At 38.8% G+C, this 19,903-nt stretch overlaps 1 protein-coding gene across 1 annotated transcript in view; it reads left to right on the forward strand.

Annotated features, from left to right (window-relative positions):
- Piezo (piezo type mechanosensitive ion channel component) overlaps window positions 1–19,903 on the forward strand; it is a 156,515-nt gene that overhangs the window by 63,062 nt on the left and 73,550 nt on the right. The window contains exons 9-17 of the mRNA XM_070116361.1: window positions 1,836–2,003; window positions 10,842–11,117; window positions 11,910–12,038; window positions 12,467–12,604; window positions 13,215–13,383; window positions 14,006–14,187; window positions 15,277–15,447; window positions 16,051–16,172; window positions 16,734–16,837. Coding sequence (XP_069972462.1) covers window positions 1,836–2,003; window positions 10,842–11,117; window positions 11,910–12,038; window positions 12,467–12,604; window positions 13,215–13,383; window positions 14,006–14,187; window positions 15,277–15,447; window positions 16,051–16,172; window positions 16,734–16,837 — 1,459 coding nt within the window. The remainder of the gene's footprint in view (window positions 1–1,835; window positions 2,004–10,841; window positions 11,118–11,909; window positions 12,039–12,466; window positions 12,605–13,214; window positions 13,384–14,005; window positions 14,188–15,276; window positions 15,448–16,050; window positions 16,173–16,733; window positions 16,838–19,903) is intronic.

Below are 19,903 nucleotides of genomic sequence, written 5' to 3' on the forward strand. Positions count from 1 at the left end.
CCTGCTTAAGGGCATTTATCATCTCTGTTCTGATTTCGTATATTTTTTAATTCCCTCTTCCTCTTACCCTCTTAGTTAATGCCATGTTTATCATGTCTCCTCTTCTCTTGCTTCCTTTTGTCCCCTCTTCCTTTTTCTCTTTCTTCTGGCTTCTCAGTTTACGGAAATGTTTTTATTCCTATACTCCATTCCCTTCTTTCTCGTCTGTCTGTTTTCCATGTTCTTTATTGCCGTGTTTATTGCTCTCTCTTCTATCTTATGTCTGGTCTGTGAATTTCCTTTTCGTTTTCTCCTTCTCTCCTGCTTTCTCGTCCCTTTCTTTTCCTTTTTCTTTTTGTTCTTTTTCCCTTTCTCATTTTTCCTCTTTTTTCTTTTTTTTCTTTTTTTTCTTTGTTTTACATCCTTTTCTTCTTTTTCTTTTTTCCTTCCTCGTTTTCCCTTTTTTTCCCTTCTTCCTCTTTTTCTTCTATTCTTTCTTTCTTTTCCCTTTTCCTTGATGATGTATTTATCAACTCTCTTAATTTACCTTTTTGGTCGATTTTCAATCCTTTGTCCCATTTCCTCATTCGGTCTCTCTTTTCTCTCTAATTTCCCTCTTCTGTATTGGTGTATTATCATCTCTTCTCTTGCTCTTGTTTGTTTACGTATTTTTGTTTTGTTTTGTTTTTCTTGCTCTCCTTTTTTCTTCTGCCTCTTCTGTTGTTTCTTCTTTCTCTCTCCATTTCTCTATTTCCCCTCCTCTTTCTTTCTTTATCTATCTCTATCTATTTATCTATTGTTTTTGATTCTCTCTTTTTCTTCTAAGTGTTACTTCGCTATCTCTTTGTCCTCCCCGTCTCCTGAATTACCCTTTTTTCATCACCTCTCTTCCGATGTTTATTGCGTGTTCCTCTCCTTATCTTTGTATCATTCTCCTGCCCTACCCGATCCTGCCCTGTCCTGTCCTATCCTACCCTACCCTACCCTACCCTACCCTACCCTACCCTACCCTACCCTACCCTACCCGACCCGACCCTATCCTACCCTACCCTACCCTACCCTACCCTACCCTACCCTACCCTAGCTTGCCCTACCCGATCCTGCCCTGTCCTGTCCTATCACTACCTAGTTTGCCCTACCCAACCCTACCCTGCCCTGTCCTATCATGACCTAGATTGCCCTGTCCTGCCCTAACCTGCTCTGTCTTAACCTACCTTGATTTTCTCTGACCCATGCTATCCTGCACTATCCTGACCTGTTCTGACCTGTCTTGCCTAGCTCTATACTGACTTGTCTTACCCTCCCTTATCCTGCCTTATCCTAATCTTCCTTATCTCCCTGCCCTACCCTATCTTTATTTGTCCTGCCCCGTCTTGTCTTTGCTTCTTCCAAGTCCTGTCCTCCCTTTCTCTGTTCTTTCCGAATCTGTCTTGTCTTGCCCTGCCCTGTACTGCTCTGCCCTTCTCTTTTCTGCTCTGCCCAACTCTGCCCTGTCATATAATAGCCTGTTTTTCCTTCTCTTCTCTTTCCTGTCCTGCCTTTCTCTTCTTTTCTTTATCGTGTCTTATCCTACCATATCCTGCCTTTCCTCCTCTTGCTCTAACCTGCGTTTTCCTCTCCTGCCCTGCCCTAGCCTGAACTAACCTGCCCTACCTTGCCTTGCCTTGCCTTTCCCTGCCCCGCCCTGCCCTGCCTTTCCCTCTCCTGCCCTACCCTACATTGCCTTGCCCTGCCCTGCCTTGCCTTTCCCTCTCCTGCCCCGCCCTGGCCCGCCCTGCCTTACCCTGCCTTCCCCTGCCTTGCCTTTCCCTCTCCTGCCCTGCCCCGCCCTGACCTGCCCTGCCCTGCCCCCACAGGCGGCCCTGCTGTCCCCGATGGGCTCGAGCGTCCGCTACCTGATCCGCCGCAGCACCGTCAGGAGCCGCTCCATGAAGTCGGGTCGCTCGTCGGTGTCCGAAATCCGCTCCCGAAGGACGTCTCTGAGCCGCTCCCGACGGCGTGGCGGCAGCGGCAGCGGCGTCGGCGTAGGTGCCCTTCACGACTTGCAAGTAGCCTCGCGTTCCTCCCGCCAGCCGTGGCCGCCGCTGCCCATGGCGAGCCTCGGCCACTGCTACATCCGGCCGGCGCTCGTCAACACCACTGTGAGAGAGCCTGGCCGCCCGCCCCGCCCCCCCGGACCCCCTTCTCCCTCCCTCTCTCTCTCTAGCCTACCCCTGGAGTCTGCTGCTTTTCGTCTGGTTTTTATTCTGGCCGCTTTTTAATCTTTCTCTTTTGGTTCTTGTTTTATTTTGTTTTCTCTTTCTTTCTCTCTCTCTTTCTCTCTCTCTTTCTCTCTCTCTTTCTCTCTCTCTTTCTCTCTCTCTCTCGTCTCTCTCTCTCTCTTTCGTCTTTTCTCTCTCTCTCTTTCGTCTTTTCTCTCTCTCTCTCTCTCTCTCTCTCTCTCTCTCTCTCTCTCTCTCTCTCTCTCTCTCTCTCTCTCTCTCTCTCTCTCTCTCTCTCTCTCTTTAATTCTCCCTCTGCTTGCACCTCTCCCTCTCTCTCTCTCTCTCTCTCTCTCTCTCTCTCTCTCTCTCTCTCTCTCTCTCTCTCTCTCTCTCTCTCTCTCTCTCTCTCTTTTTCTCTCTCTCTCGTTCTTTTTCTCGTCTTTTTTTCTCTCTCTCTCTCGTCTTTTCTCTCTCTCTCTCTCTCTCTCTCTCTCTCTCTCTCTCTCTCTCTCTCTCTCTCTCTCTCTCTCTCTCTCTCTCTCTCTCTCTATATATATATATATATATATATATATATATATATATATATATATGTATATATGTATATATGTATATATGTATATATATTTACTTATATATATATTTTCGTCCTTTACTTATATCTCCATTTTACTCACCTCCTTTTTTTGCTTTTATCTTTTACCTCTTCCTCTTCTTATCTTTTCTCTTAATTCTTCTCATGTGTTCAACTTTATTTTCTTTGCTTATCTTATCTATGTATCTATGTCTCATCTTCGTGTTGCCTAATAGATTATCGTCATTATTGAATTAGCAGCATTTCTTTATTTCCTTCGCTTAGCTAGAAAATGCAGTAGAACGAAATAATACAATACTTTTATACAAAAACAAACAAACAAACAAAAAGAATTCTATTGAAACATCAACAGGAGAAACAACAATATGAATATTCGTGAATAAATATTTTTCTTATACAGAAATCTAGATAATTATTTTTGGATATCTTTAACAGTCATGAAGATACTGTGGATAATGAGTTTGGATTTACTCACATTAACAAAGATATTACTTTGATGTATATATATTGTAAAAGAACAAATCTTATGAAATCGGAGTATGTAATGGTTTGCTAATATTAAAATGAATGGTATTTGCTCTTTATATAGAAATAATTTTCAAAATATAGTTAAGAAAGTCTCAAGGGTTTACTAACTTCAGATGTATATTTTGACAGATATGATAGTGTTTTCCTTGGGAAATATATCAGATGCATAACATTAATATACTATAACATAAATACCTTGGGAAAATATACAAAGCTGAAAGATTAATAACATGAAAAAAAGTTTAATTGGCACACGACATTCTTTCTCATAAGAAATTTTCTTGTTCTCAACACATTATAACAACAGATCTAAGAATATTCAAAAAAAGTATTTTCCTTTCCATCCATCTCTACCTCATTTTTGTAATTTTCAAAAATCTCGTCACGTTATCATGTGAATAACATTTTCTTTCTTTTCTCTTCACCTCTTAATTATTCACCTTCTCTATCTTCCATTTTTATCTTCTTCCTCCTTCACACAACCCTCCCTGCCCCCCCCCCCTCCCTCCCACCCCCCACCCCCAAGCAGAACACCACAAGAGGCTACAGAACACAACCGAATAGAGCTAGAAAAAATATGGCGTTTATATTCTATTGTGTTGTTTATCGTTCGTTTAGCGTGTGTTTGTCTCTCTCTCTCTCTCCTCTTTTCTGTGTACGTCAGCGCTATTAATCTGACGTCATTTTGGTCGGAGGAAGACGTCAGTTTTGTGTCAGATACACTTGTCATAGGGTGTCATGTCTCCGTGCGTCTTTTTATTTTTTATTTATTTATTTATTTATTTATTTATTTATTTTTTGACTTGAGAAATGCACTGTTTTTCTGTTGCACGTATATTGTAAGTTTATTTTTCATTTTATGTTATATTGTTTTTTACGTATTCCTTTCTTTTTTTCATTTATGTAGTTTTTTTTTATATTCTTATTTATTCATTCTCATTGGTTTGTTTATACATTCTCAGAAATTCATTTATATATTTTTTTCATTAATTCATTTTTATTTATTCATTAATATATACATTGTGTATACTTTTTTTTTACTTTTTAAGAAGATTTTATGATTTTTTTTTTCTTTTCACATTTTTGGTGATTTTTTTATATTCACTTTTTTTATTTCTTTTTTAATTTTGATTATTTTTTTATATTCACTTTTTTTATTTTTATTTTTTTATTTTATTATTTTTTTGATTTTGATGATTTTTTTATATTCACTTTTTTATTTTTATTTTTTTATTTATTTTTTTTTGATTTTGATGATTTTTTTATATTCACTTTTTTTCTTGCTTTTTTTATTTTTAAAGATTTTTTTCTTCTTCGTCTGCGATTAAAACGTCCGACGTCCGCCTATATTACGCTTATTGTCTCTGGCTTTCCATTTCCTTCCGTAGTTCTTTATCGTACACGGTAGAACATTTTTTTTTTTACACGTGTAACGCTATGTCCTCGTGTTCTTCGACAGAACGTTTTTTTTTTTTTGTCCACGTGTTATACCGTGTTCTTTTCTCTTTTTTGGGAGAACATTTTTTTGTTCTACGTGTTATACCGTGTTCTTTTCTCTTCGGGAGAAAAGTTTTTTTTTGTTCTACGTGTTATACCGTGTTCTTTTCTCTTCTTTGGGAGAAAAGTTTTTTTTTGTTCTACGTGTTATACCGTGTTCTTTTCTCTTCTTTGGGAGAACATTTTTTTTTGTTCTACGTGTTATACCGTGTTCTTTTCTCTTCTTTGGGAGAAAAGTTTTTTTTTGTTCTACGTGTTATACCGTGTTATTTTCTCTTCTTTGGGAGAAAAGTTTTTTTTGTCCACGTGTTATACCGTGTTATTTTCTCTTCTTTGGGAGAAAAGTTTTTTTTTGTCCACGTGTTATACCGTGTTCTTTTCTCTTCTTCGGGAGAAAAGTTTTTTTTTGTTTTTTTGTTCCACGTGGAATAGAACACATTTTTTTTGCACGAGCTTTTCTCTACTCTGTTCTTCTTCGATAGAACAGTTTCACACGTGTTCTATTTTGTGTATTTTTCTTCATCGATAGATTTTTTTTTTGTCTTTTTTTACACGTGTTATTCTGTCGTCTCGTCAGAACAGTATATTCAGGTATATGTGCATGACATTGCATGACACCTGATCGTTAGTTTGTTGTCTAGTTTGCATGACCATCACCATTAAGCACTCTTTAACCCATCTGTTTCGATCGGCATGATGTTATATTGTTCTTGTTCTTAATGGTAGGTTCGTTATACGATTCTGATAAAAAATCACAGACTTAGATTAAGAGCATGATTACGATTAAGAAGGATGGTAATGTGTGTTGTATTCATATCTTTTATTGTTAAGAATGATTATGGAATTGTTGTGTATGATGTATATGGTCGTTGGTCGATCAAAAGTACGATTAGGAAAAGATAAGAATCACTGCGAAGATTGTGGATAAATTGCACGGCTTTAGGTGACAGTGGAGCATTTCTTTCTAGCATAAAAGATCAAATAACTTAGTGTTTTTGCGATGGCAGGTTCCTTCAGTCGAGCCTCCACAAGCAAATTAAGCAAGGCCAAAGTTAGTCTGGTATTAGACAAGGATGTAGATTAGATCATGTGTTGTAATTGATTTCCCCTGAATTCGACCAATAACACGCCACCTCCCTGCCTCCCTCCCTCGGCCTCGGCCTCGTCTCGCCACGCCCTCCCGCCCACGCCAGGAGGGTGTCGTAGGCGTCGTGGGTGTGGGTGCCAGCAAGGAGTCCGACCCGGGCTGGGACACCTCCCTGACCTCCGCCCGGAGTCGTAACGCCTCCTTCCGCGACTCGGTGCGGAGTAACAACAACTCCCTCAGGAGTAACAACACTTCAGGAGGTCCCAATGGCTCCCTGCCCTCCAAGCTCTGCCCACGCCCCTCCCAGGTACTCGTATGCCGCCCACGTCTCTCGCCTCCCTGCTCCTCCTCGCGCCCGCAGCCTTCGTTCTGGAGGTCGTGCTTAGAAAGACCTGACAAGACGTCCATTTTGAGTTTTTATTTTCTTCTGGTGTCCCTTTAGTGTTAACGAGTTATGACTTTCCTGTAGTTGTTTTCCTTTTTTTCAGGGAAGACTAAATTTTCTCAGTACCAGTAGAACATTTTTGTGATACTATTCTGTAAAGACATATTTTCCTAATACCCTTCTAGTCCCTCCTTCGCCCTTCCTTCGTAGATTCACGTACAGCTTTCCCAAGATGAAATGTTTATCCCCGCATGGTATATGACTCTATGACACGACCTTGCTGCTCCAAGCACCTCTCTACACAAGTCAGACACTTCCGTAAGGCACTGTTTTTTTAGCACCTCTTTATACCAGGACAAAGATATCTAGATTCTCTTATTTGTAGAGGAGACATATCTATGTTAAATATTTAGATTTCAAGGTTTGAATTCGTCTCCACTATCTGTATGACTACTTAATTTAACTGTATGAATATGCATTATTCTAGGCGCAATTTCAGTGAAAAAATTACTACTAAAGAGACAGTTAGCTTTGTGTTGATTTTATAGTCATTCGGATAACTAAACTAAAGCGAAATTAATGAAAAATGCAAATTGATTAATGTAAACTATGTTCAAATTATGTAGAGATAAATGTACAGTGGATGATAAACAAATAACCTTGACGTTTGCAATGAAGGTAACACAATCCGATGAATTAGATTTTATTTTTCAATTGTAATAACCTTTGCATTTATTTATTTTCTAAATAATTCACTTTGAATAATGAAAATGGTGTTATGTATCGTTTCTCGAATGTTCATTTTGAAAATATTAATTTAATTTCTGTTGGGCATCAGTTGATATTTATTACCATATCATTATTTTGACAGGGAGGCAGTGTGCCTTGTTAAATGCACTGTGAAAAGAGCTGGTTATCAATCTTCTTATTGCTAACTTGATAATCAGGTGATTTATTCAACCCCTCCACATACATACAGACACACTCGCACCCACAAAAACCCTCCCTCCACATACACATACTAATCTCCCTCACACAGACACACACACACACACACACACACACACACACACACACACACACACACACACACACACACACACACACACACACACACACACACACACACACACACACACACACACACACACACACACAAACTCTCTCTCTCTCTCTCTCTCTCTCTCTCTCTCTCTCTCTCTCTCTCTCTCTCTCTCTCTCTCTCTCTCTCTCTCTCTCTCTCTCTCTCTCTCTCTCTCTCTCTCTCTCTCTCACACACACACACACACACACACACACACAACACACACACACACACACACACACACACACACACCACACACACACACACACACACACACACACACCACACACACACACACACACACACCACACACACACACCACACACACACCACACACACACACCACACACACACACCACACACACACACCACACACACACACGCACGCACGCACACACACACACCCACACACACACACACACACACACACACACACACACACACACACACACACACACACACACACACACACACACACACACACACACACACACACACACACACACACACACACACACACACACACACACACACACACACACACACACAACACACACAAACCTACCCACATACCTCCCCCTACCCCCTCTACACACACACACACACATACACAGACACACACACACACACACACACACACACACACACACACACACACACACACACACACACACACACACACACACACACACACACACACACACACACATACACAGGCACACACACACACACACACACACACACACACACACACACACCACACACACACACACACACACACACACACACACACACACACACACACACACACACACACACACACACACACACCTCCCCCTACCCCCTCCACACACACACAGACCGTCCCCCTCGACCCCTCACACTAATTATCTTTCCAGGTGATTAACGAAAGAACAATTAGCAATTATCTTATTGGCTTCAACACGTGCTCTGTATTTACAATGTTGTTTACATTGGCAGTGGGCGTGGCGTTGGGACCGAGGCGTTATTTGGGTTGTTATTGTTTACCTTTTTGTTGTTGTCGTTTATAGAATTATTGATATTATGATTATTGTTGTTGTTATTATTGTTATTATTATTATATTATTATTATTGTTGTTATTATTGTTATTATTATTATTATTATTATTGTTATTATTGTTATTATTATTACTATTATCATCATTATCGTTATTATTATTATTGATATTATCATCATCATTAATCATGTTATCATTATCTCATTATTTTTATCTAGATCATAATTATTGTTATTATTATTATTATTTTCATTTCTATTATTATCATCATCATTCTCATTATCATTATGTTATTACTAATATTACTATTATTATTACTATTATTATCATCATTATTATCATTATTTTGATTATGTTATTACTATTATTATTATCATTATTAATGTCTTTATTCATTATTATTGTTTTTGTAATTATTATCCTTAAATGTAATTACTTTTGTTATTATTATCATCATTATTATTTTTGCCCTTAATATTATCTTTATCATCTTCATAATCATTATTATTATTAGCAATATTCTAATTATTACGGTTATTGTTATCATTACCATTGTTATTATTGTTACTTTTTTGGTGTTGTTGTTATTTCTCTTATTATTATTATTATTATTATTATTATTATTATTATTATTATTATTATTATTATTATTATTATTATCATTATTATCATTATCATTATCATTATCATTATCATTATCATTATCATTATCATTATCATTATCATTATCATTATCATTATCATTATTATCAATATATTATTCAATATGTTATTCTTTAATCATTATCATTATTATTATTATTATTATTAATTATTATTATTATTATTATTGTTATTATTATAATAATAATAATAATAATTATTATCATTATTATTATTATCATCACCATCTCCATTATCAACACTACTATTATTACTATTACTTTCATCAATAGCATTATTATTTTTGTTACAATCATTATTACGATATCGATAATGATAATGGTAATGCTAATAATAATAACACCAATAATGATAACAACAATAATAATAATAATGATAGCAATTATAATGGTTAAAATAATGACAATATTTTTATTGATATCATTATCACCATTATTATCATGCCAATATCATTATGATCATTACTATTACTATAAACAGTGTAATGATTATTTTTATCCCATTGCTATTATACTGATAAAAGAGTATTTGGTAATGATCATCACAATGCTAATTCGTCTGTTTTTTATTACAAGTATTATTACTATTATCATTTTTCTCATTATCATCTTTACCGTTATCTTTGTCAACATAATTATCGTTTTTATTGCTTTACAAATTGCATTATTGTTTTTTTTTCTGAATGGCGTTTCTCTTTATTCTTTCTCTCATTTCTCTCGTTCGTTTTTATGCTTTTTTTTATATATTACGTTATTATATATTATTTTATATTATTATTATTAGTTATTATATATTATTTTATATATATTTTTTTTATATATTATGGTTTTTATTCCGTGTTTTCTGGGCGGTTATTTGAGACCGGCTGAGCGATCTCGGTTTTATGGTATGACATTTTGAGGGAATTTGACGTTGGGATTTTTTTGAATTTTGGTTTTTGAATTTGTCGTTTGTAGTTTGTGGAATTTATTTTTTGAATTTGTCGTTTTTATTTTGCGGGATTTGGTTTTTGAATTTGACGTTTGTATTTTGTGAAATGCGGCTTTTGAATTTGACGTGTTGACGAATTTGACGTTTGAATCTGACGTTCGTATTTGACATTCGGATTTTTGTGTTTTGTTTTTTTAATTTGTCGTTTGTATTTTGTGAAATTTGGTTTTTGAATTTGACGTTTGTATTTTTGTGAAATTTGGTTTTTGAATTTGACGTGTTGACGAATTTGACGTTTGAATCTGGCGTTCGTATTTGACATTTGGAATTTTTTTTAAATTTCGGTTTTTGAGTTTGTCGTTTGTATTTTGTGAAATGTGGTTTTTCAATTTGACGTTTGGACGAATGTATTTGACGTTTGTGTTTTTGAATTTCGGTTTTTTAATTTGTCGTTTGTATTTTGTGAAATTTGGTTTTTGAATTTGTCGTTTGGATGTTTGTATTTCGGTTTTTTAATTTGACGTTTGTATTTTGTGGAATTTGTTTTCTGAATTTGACGTGTCGACGAATTTGACGTTTGAGTCTGACGTTCGTATTTGACATTCGGATTTAAAAAAAATTCTTTGTTTGAGTTTGTCGTTTGGATTTTTGAATTCAGTTTTTTTTAATTTGACGTGTTGACGAATTTGACGTTTGAATTTGACATTTTGATTTGACGTTATTCTATTGAGGTGTGACTTTCAATATTTTCCGTTTTTTTATTGCTCTTCCCTCTTTTATTGGCGTCTTTTAAGTCCAATTTTCGTTCGCATTTGCTTAGATGTATTTACCCCACGTCATCTTCCACAGGAGAAGACCGATAAGGTGGACTACCTCGCCCCTTACACTCCACACCACGACGGAGGCGCTGTAGGTGGAGCTCCGGACGACCTGGGGAGCGGAGGAGGAGGCGGAGGAGGCGATGGAAGAGACAGAGAAGGAGGAGGAGGAGGAGGAGGAGGACCAGGAGGAGGAGAAGGAGGAGGCGAGGAAGAAAACTCCCTCCAGAGGCTGATCGCTCCCTTAGTCAGTGTGTTCCAGCTGGTGATCAGGTCCTCCTACATCGCCACGAATATTGTCATGATGGTGAGCACAGATGGAGGTTCAACAGCTGGAGGTTCAACAGCTTGAGGGTTAAAAGCTGGAGGTTCAACAGCTGGAGGGTTAACAGCTAGAGGTTCAACAGCTGGAGGTTTTACAGCAGGAGGTTCAACAGCTGGAGGGTTAACAGGTAGAGGTTCAACAGCTAGAGGGTTAACAGCTGGAGGTTTAACAGATGGAGGTTCAACAGCTGGAGGTTCAACAGCTAGAGGGTTAACAGCTAGAGGTTCAACAGCTGGAGGTTTTACAGCTGGAGAGTTAACAGCCAAAGGTTCAACACCTGGAGGTTGTACAGCTGGAGGTTCAACAGCTGGAGGTTTTACAGCTGGAGGGTTAACAGCTGGAGGTTTTACAGCCGGAGGGTTAACAGCTGGAGGTTCAAGGTCGTAGATAAAAGGAGGCTGACAGGCTCAGATGAAGCGTGTTTTAAGGGCAATAGGCTATGGTTAAGATATCCTGGAGAGTGAATAGTTGAAACTGCTAATTTGTTGATGTTTAACTTGGCGTAAGATTATGTAGTTCGAGTTAGAAGGCGTTAGATGCAAGATTCAGATAAAACTATGAAAAGTTACATACATATGCAAGTCACAGATGATTTAATTGATTTATTATCATTAGTAGTAGTTGAAGTAGTAGCAGCCTATATTTTATTATTACTATATTATAGACATAGATAAATATATTATTATTATTGCTAATACTGATGATGATCAAATAACAGAAATAAGGATTGTGAAAAGTACCTTTATACACACTGTTATTCCTGCATTCCGAAAGGCGTGGAGCATCACATACCACAGCTGGCTGACCTTCGTGCTGCTGCTGTGGGCGTGTGTGCTGTGGATGATCCCCAACCAGCGGGCGGCGATGCTGAGGTGCTCGCCCTTCCTCGTCGTGTATGCTGAGGTGAGGCCAAAGGTTTCAGTTTTTTTTTTTTTTTTAGTTTAGGTATACGGGCGTGCGTGGTCTCTTTCAATTCCTTCTTGGGAGGAAAAACAAACCCACAGATATATATATATATATATATATATATATATATATATATATATATATAATATGTATATATAATATGTATATATATATATATATATATATATATATATATATATATATATAATATGTATATATAATATGTATATACATATACAAACATAAGTATATCTATGTATATATATTGGAGGTATCCTTTGTGTCGTATTAGCCTTCCCAGTACCTTAAGAATTACTCATCAATCACCTGATTATCCTGAGAACATGCCAGCACTTCTCCGAGTGCGTCCTAACCACGCCTTTATCGCGACTTACGTCTAACCCACAATTATTGCCTCTTTGCAGCTGCTGTTGCTCCTGCAGTACATCTATTGCATGGACCTCACGGACTCCGAGCTTCCGAGTGAGATGGAGACCGTGAACCTCAGTCAGATCGGACTCGTCAAGGTCCCTTACCTGGCCTGCAAGCCTCTCCTGGTCAAGGTGAGACGGGTTGGGGGACGTTTAGCTGTTGGTCTGTTTGTTTGTTTTCTCTCTGTTTGTGTGCGTGTGTGTTTGTCTCTCTCTCTCTCTCTCTCTCTCTCTCTCTCTCTCTCTCTCTCTCTCTCTCTCTCTCTCTCTCTCTCTCTCTCTCTCTCTCTTCTCTCTCGTATATATATATATATATATATATATATATTTATATATATATATATATATATTTATATATATATATATATATATATTTATATATATATATTTATATATATATTTATTTATTTATATATATATGTATATATATATATTTATTTATTTATATATATATACATACATATATATATATATATATATATATATATATATATATATATATATATATAATTATATTTATATAAAATATTGCTTTTCTCATAATTCCCATTTTTATCCAACACACAGAAACTCAAATGCAAACCTAACCAATACACACTACAAATATTACTTCATGTTATATACATAATTCCTTTTAACCCCTAACCCCCCACGTTTCAACCCATACACACACCAAAAAAAAAAAACGACCCACGACCTCCCCTCTCCAAAAACTCACCCATGACCCATCGCTCCCTTTTAGGTCCTGTACACTTGCATGTTTTGGATCACCCTTCGCCAATATGTCCAAGAGGTCATCGAGTCCACGAAGAGGGAGATGTCGACGGCCGCGGCGCTGCAACCCTTCACCGTGGCTGTTAGTACGACCAACACGGGGCAGCCGGTAACTACTCTCATCACGTCGTCACAAGGTAAGTGGGGTGTGGTGTTGGTAGGCCTATGCGGGTGTGGTTAGTGGGTGAGTGAGTGTGAGGTTTGGGTGTTTTGTTATTGTTGTTGTTGTTGAGTTTGCTTGTTTGTTTTTCTTTGAAGAGTTTTTGTCTGGGGTTATTAGTTGTGTTAGGCACGGTTAGTAGGGAAAGAAAATTACAAATGTATATATTATTTGTTTAGTAAATACTGTGATAACGATAGTAATGAAAATGATACTTAAGTTGATAATGATCTAAATGATAATGATACTTACGTTGATAATGATGTAATGATAATGGTAGTAATAGTGATAATGATGTAATAATAATGATAGTAATAGTGATAAAGATGATAACAATAAAATAGTAATACAAATAATGATACTGATGTTGAGATGGTAATGACAATGATATCAATTATTATGATAAAAAAAGATCATGATAACGATAAAAATGATAGTACAACAGAATGAGCTAATAGTGATATACCAACATCAAAATCAGAATCACAATAACCACCGCAAAACAACATTAAAAACAATAATAATAACAATCCCCGTTCCCCCCCCAACCTCCCCCACCCCCTCCCCCTGGACGCCGTTGCCATGACAACCTCCTCCAGACGAGCCAACGACCTCCCCCGTGATGGAGCGCCTTGGCCAGTGGCTCCGGGGCCTCCTGGTCAAGTTCTGGATCTGGGTCGTGGCCATCATGCTCTTCGTCTTCGGGATCCAGGGCTCGCAGGTCGTCATCTTCAGGATCATGTACATGGTGCTGTTCCTCATCTTCACGATCACGTTCCAGGTGAGAGGGAGAGAGAGAGGGAGAGGAGGGGGGAGAGGGGGTGGGGGGAGGGAAGGTGAGAGGGAGAGAAGGAAGAGGGGGGGAGAGGAGGGGGAGAGGGAGAGGGAGAGAAGGAAGAGGGGGGGAGAGGAGGGGGGGTCCTGTCTTTTGGGGAGATTGGGTAAGATGGATTTTTTTATCAATTTTTATATATTTTTTTTTATCATCTATTTATATATATTTTTTACCTCAGTCAATGTTGTGTTTTTGGAGGCGTTGGTCTGTTGGTTTGTTCGATGGCTAGCCGGATAACTCAAAAAGTTACGAATAGAATTTTATGAAACTTTTACCAGAGGTGTGTCTTAGCCCAACTTAGATGCCATTAATTTTTATTGGTTATCCGAACCATGATCCGGTTCCTGGAATCTTTTAAAAGGATTCATTAGCATGGCGAGATAGGGAAACACGGACGTTACCAGTGGACTTGAGAAAGAGGTGATTTTAATGTGATTCTTCAAATATTTTTATTGCATCAGTGACCCTATTGCCTTGGCGGAGGTATGCGCTCTCTAAGTGTGTCTAGTTGGGTTTGTTTTTTTGTTTGTTATTTTTTGGGGAAGGGAGTTTTTTTTATTGTTTGATTATATTATATTTTTTGGAAGGGGAGGGAGAGGTTTTCGTTTATTTCTTTATATATTTGATATTTTTTGGAGTATATTGTTGGTAGATTTGCTTTTGCTTTATATGCCAAACTATTCTATTGTTCCATGCATTTTTCTTTACATGATAACCATTACATCCAACAAATAGATAAATAAATGAAATAAAAAATGATTAAAAATATCACATTAAATCACATCATTGATATTACACTCCAGCAAAAAAATAGAGATAAAGATTTAAAAAACATGTACCACACCAATAATTCTTCCCAAAGACAAATGCAAAAAATGAAAGAATAAACAAATAGATAGATGATATTGATAGATAAGAAACAATAACACGACCTACCCCACTACCCAAAACCACCCTCCAACCAATGCAAACTTGCAACCACAGCAACCCAACCACCCAACCCAACATACAACCTTTGCAACCCGTCCCTTGCAGCTCTCGTACTCAGCCTGGCGCAACTTCCTCTACGGATTCTGGCTGACGGTGATCATATACCAGATGTTCGTCTTGGTGCTCACCTACACGTACCAGTTCGACAACTTCCCGACCTACTGGGAGAACTACACCGGCATCCCCAAACAGCTGCAGAATGACATGGGGTTGGAGGTAAGTTGGGGGAGGGAGGAGGGCGGGGTAGGGGAGGAGGGTGGGGATAGATTGATTGAGTGAGTGAGATATAGATATAGACAGAGAGGCAGACAGGCAGAATGACAGGCATGCAGAATGACAGATTGACAAAAACAGACAGATTGACAAAAACAGACATATTGACATAGAGTGAGTGAGTGAGTGAGTGAGTGAGTGAGTGAGTGAGTGAGTGAGTGAGTGAGTGAGTGAGTGAGTGAGTGAGTGAGAGAGAGACAGACAGAGACAGAGACAGAGACAGAGACAGAGACAGAGACAGAGACAGACAGACAGACAGACAGACAGACAGACAGACAGACAGACAGACAGACAGACAGACAGACAGACAGACAGACAGACAGACAGACAGACAGACAGACAGAGACAGAGAAAGAAAGAAAGAAAGAAACAAATAAACAGTCAAACCCATAAGATTATATAACATAATAACCCCCCCCTCCCAAAAAAAAAAAAAAAAAAAAGTAAAGTGAAATACAACCCCCCCCTCCCCGCCCACCTAGAAAAAAATAAGAAAATTTATCACTACCAGAATAATAATCCACCTTTTCCCTCTTCTTCTCCCAGGTGTACGACACAGGCCGTCTGTTCATCAAACTCATGACCCCCACTTTCTTCGTCATCGTCACCATCATCCAAGTGCATTATTTCCACAAAGATTTCCTCGCCCTTTCGGATATTGAAAAGATGTGAGTAGGTTTTTAGTGTTTTTTTCGTTTGTTCAGTTATATTTTTGAGGCGGTGGGATTTTATTTTATGTATATATTTTTAAAGATTATGTGGATGCTATTTTTATCTTTTTTGTGTAGATGAATGATACTTTAGAATGTTTTATATATACATTTTTTTCACTGTACTGTATATAAAGAAGATATTGATAACCTAAGAAAATCAAATATTTACCCTTACTCCAATAATTTAATCGAAGCCAAAATAGATAGAATAAATCTAATCGTAAATAACCTACCAAGGATACCAGACACCTAATCCTTTCTTTCTAATCACAAAATAAACCTACTAAGGATCCCAATCACCCAATCCTATCTTTCTGCTAAGGACACCAATCTATATTCCTAATCGTAAAACATTCCACTAAGGATACCAACCTCCTAATCCTTTTTTTTTACCTAATCACCAAACAAACCTGCAAAAAAATCACCAAGTTAAAATCCTCGATAGTTTACCAATCTCAACCCATCACCCAATCCTTCCTTACATAACCACGCCCATTGGGAACGCCCCTTTTCCAGCCCCGACCAACCAGCGCCGAAGGACACACAGAAGACGGACGCCAAAGTCCCCATGCCCAACCGACCTGACCTCCTGGAGTCATGCACGCTGGACGATGTCAAAGGTAAAGAAGGGAAGAAGATGGATGGATGGATGGATGGATAGATGGATGGGTAGGGAGGTGGTTGGGTGGGTGGATGGGTGGAGAGGTGGGTTGGTAAGTAGATGGGTGGGTGGAGAGGTAAGAAGGTAGGTAGAGATATAGAGAGGTAGATAGACGAACGCTGGACGATGTCAAAGGTAAAGATGGAAAGAAGGTGGATGGATGGATAGTTAGATGGATTGATGGGTAGGGAGGTGGTTGGTTGGGTGGAGAGGTAGATAGGTGGATAAGTGGAGAGATAGAGAGGTAGGTAGATGTCAAAGTTAAAGAAGGAAAGGAGATGGATGGATGGATAGATGGGTGGATAGATAGATGGATTGATGGGTAAATAGGTGGGTTGGTAGAGAGATAGATAGGTGGATAAGTGAAGGGATAGAGAGGTAGGTAGATGTCAAAGGTAAAGAAGGAAAGAAGATGGATGGATGGATAGATGGATGGGTAGGGAGGTGGTTGGGTGGGTAGAGAGGTGGGTTGATATGTAGATGGGTGGGTGGAGAGGTAAGGAGGTAGGTAGAGGTATAGAGAGGTAGATAGACGAACGCTGGACGATGTCAAAGGTAAAGAAGGAAAGAAGATTTATGGATGGATAGATGGATGGATGGGTAGGGAGGTGGTTGATTGGGTGGAGTGGTATATAGGTGGATAAGTGGGGAGATAGAGAAGTAGGTAGATGTCAAAGTTAAAGAGTGAAAGAAGATGGATGGATGGATAGATGGATTGATGGGTAAATAGGTGGGTTGGTAGAGAGATAGATAGGTGGATAAGTGGGGAGATAGAGAGGTAGGTAGATGTCAAAAGGTAAAGAGTGAAAGATGATGGATGGATGGATGGGTAGGGAGGTGGTTAGGTGGGTAGAGAAGTGGGTTGATAAGTAGATGGGTGGGTGGAGAGGTAAGGAGGTAGATAGATATATAGAGAGGTAGATAGACGAACGCTGGACGATGTCAAAGGTAAAGAAGTTAAGAAGATGGATGGATGGATAGATGGATGGGTAAGGAGGTGGGTTGGTAGAGATAGATAGGTGGATAAGTGAAGAGATAGAGAGGTAGGTAGATGTCAAAGGTAAAGAAGAGAAGAAGATGGATGGATGGATAGATGGATGGGGAGGGAGGTGGTTGGGTGGGTAGAGAAGTGAGTTGATAAGTAGATGGGTGGGTGGAGAGGTAAGGAGGTAGATAGATATATAGAGAGGTAGATAGACGAACGCTGGACGATGTCAAAGGTAAAGAAGAGAAGAAGATGGATAGATGGATAGATGGATGGATGGGTAGGGAGGTGGTTGGTTGGGTGGAGAGGTATATAGGTGGATAAATGAAGAGATAGAGAGGTAGGTAGATGTCAAAGGTAAAGAAGGAAAGAAGATGGATGGATGGATAGATGGATGGATAGGTAGGGAGGTGGTTGGGGGGTTGGGTGGGTAGAGAAGTGGGTTGGTAAGTAAATGGGTGGGTGGAGAGGTAAGGAGGTAGGTAGAGATATAGAGAGGTAGATAGACGAACGCTGGACGATGTCAAAGGTAAAGAAGGAAAGAAGATGGATGGATGGATGGATGGATGGGTAGGGAGGTGGTTGGTTGGGTGGAGAGGTAGATAGGTGGATAAGTGGGGAGATAGTGAGGTAGGTAGATGTCAAAGTTAAAGAGTGAAAGAAGATAGATGGATGGATGGATAGATGGATTGATGGGTAAGGAGGTGGGTTGGTAGAGAGATAGAAAGGTGGATAAGTGGAGAGATAGAGAGGTAAGTAGATGTCAAAGGTAAAGAAGGAAAGAAGATGGATAGATGGGTAGGGAGGTGGTTGGGTGGGTAGAGAAGTGGGTTGGTAAGTAGATGGGTGGGTGGAGAGGTAAGGAGGTAGGTAGAGATATAGAGAGGTAGATAGACGAACGCTGGACGATGTCAAAGGTGACGCATGAAACAAGATGGATGGATGGATAGATGGATGGGTAGGGAGGTGGTTGGGTGGGTAGAGAGGTGGGTTGATAAGTAGATGGGTGGGTGGAGAGGTAAGGAGGTAGGTAGAGATATAGAGAGGTAAATAGACGAACGCTGGACGATGTCAAAGGTAAAGAGTGAAAGAAAGTGGATGGATAGATGGATGGATGGGGAGGGAGGTGGTTGGTTGGGTGTAGAGATAGATAGGTGGATAATTGAAGAGATAGAGAGGTAGGTAGATGTCAAAGGTAAAAAGCGAAAGATAATAGATGGATCGACGAATGGATAGATGGGTAGGTGGGTGGGTAAATAGAGAGGTCAGTAGATATATAGATAGGTAGATGGGTAGACAGATGCACGCTGGACGATGTCAGAGGTAAAGAATGTAAAAGGATAGATGAATGGATGGATTGATGGATGGATGGGTGGGTGGATGGGAAAGTGGAGAGGTAGAAAGGTAGATGGATAGGTGGAGAGGTAGATGGATGCACGCTGGACTATGTGGAAGGTAAAAATTCGCAAAAATGGATAGATGAATTGATTGATGGATTGGTTGAGAGGTAGATGGTTGGGTTGATAGATAGGTGTGTGGGTTGGTGGATGGATGGATGTATGAATAGGTGGATATATGGATGGATGGATGGGTGGGTGGGTAGATAGATAGGTGGGTGGATGGATGGATAGATTGATGGGTGGGTGGGTAGATAGATAGATAGGTGGGTGGATAAGTGGGTGGATGGATAGATGGATGGATGGATAGACCAATATTTCTAGGCAGACAGGTAGGTATATGGATGGAAATATAGATAGATGGTTAGATTGAAGACTAACTGGTTGGATGGATGGATGAATAGATAGATAGACAGATAAGCAGATAGATACTCATATTGATAAATTAATAAACAAATAAATAGATAATAAAAGAAAAGACCTAATAAAATCCCATCAGATAATTACATGAAAATGGAAAAGTTGAAAAAGATATGAGAGATTAAAAAAAGAGAAAAAAAACATATATGTTAGTGTACTCTTGCTAATGGGCAATTGCGGTCTCTTATGACATATTGTGAGTTTTCACGAATGTAGGAATATA

This window comes from Penaeus vannamei, chromosome 39 (assembly GCF_042767895.1).
Source record: "Penaeus vannamei isolate JL-2024 chromosome 39, ASM4276789v1, whole genome shotgun sequence".
NCBI lineage: Eukaryota > Metazoa > Arthropoda > Malacostraca > Decapoda > Penaeidae > Penaeus > Penaeus vannamei.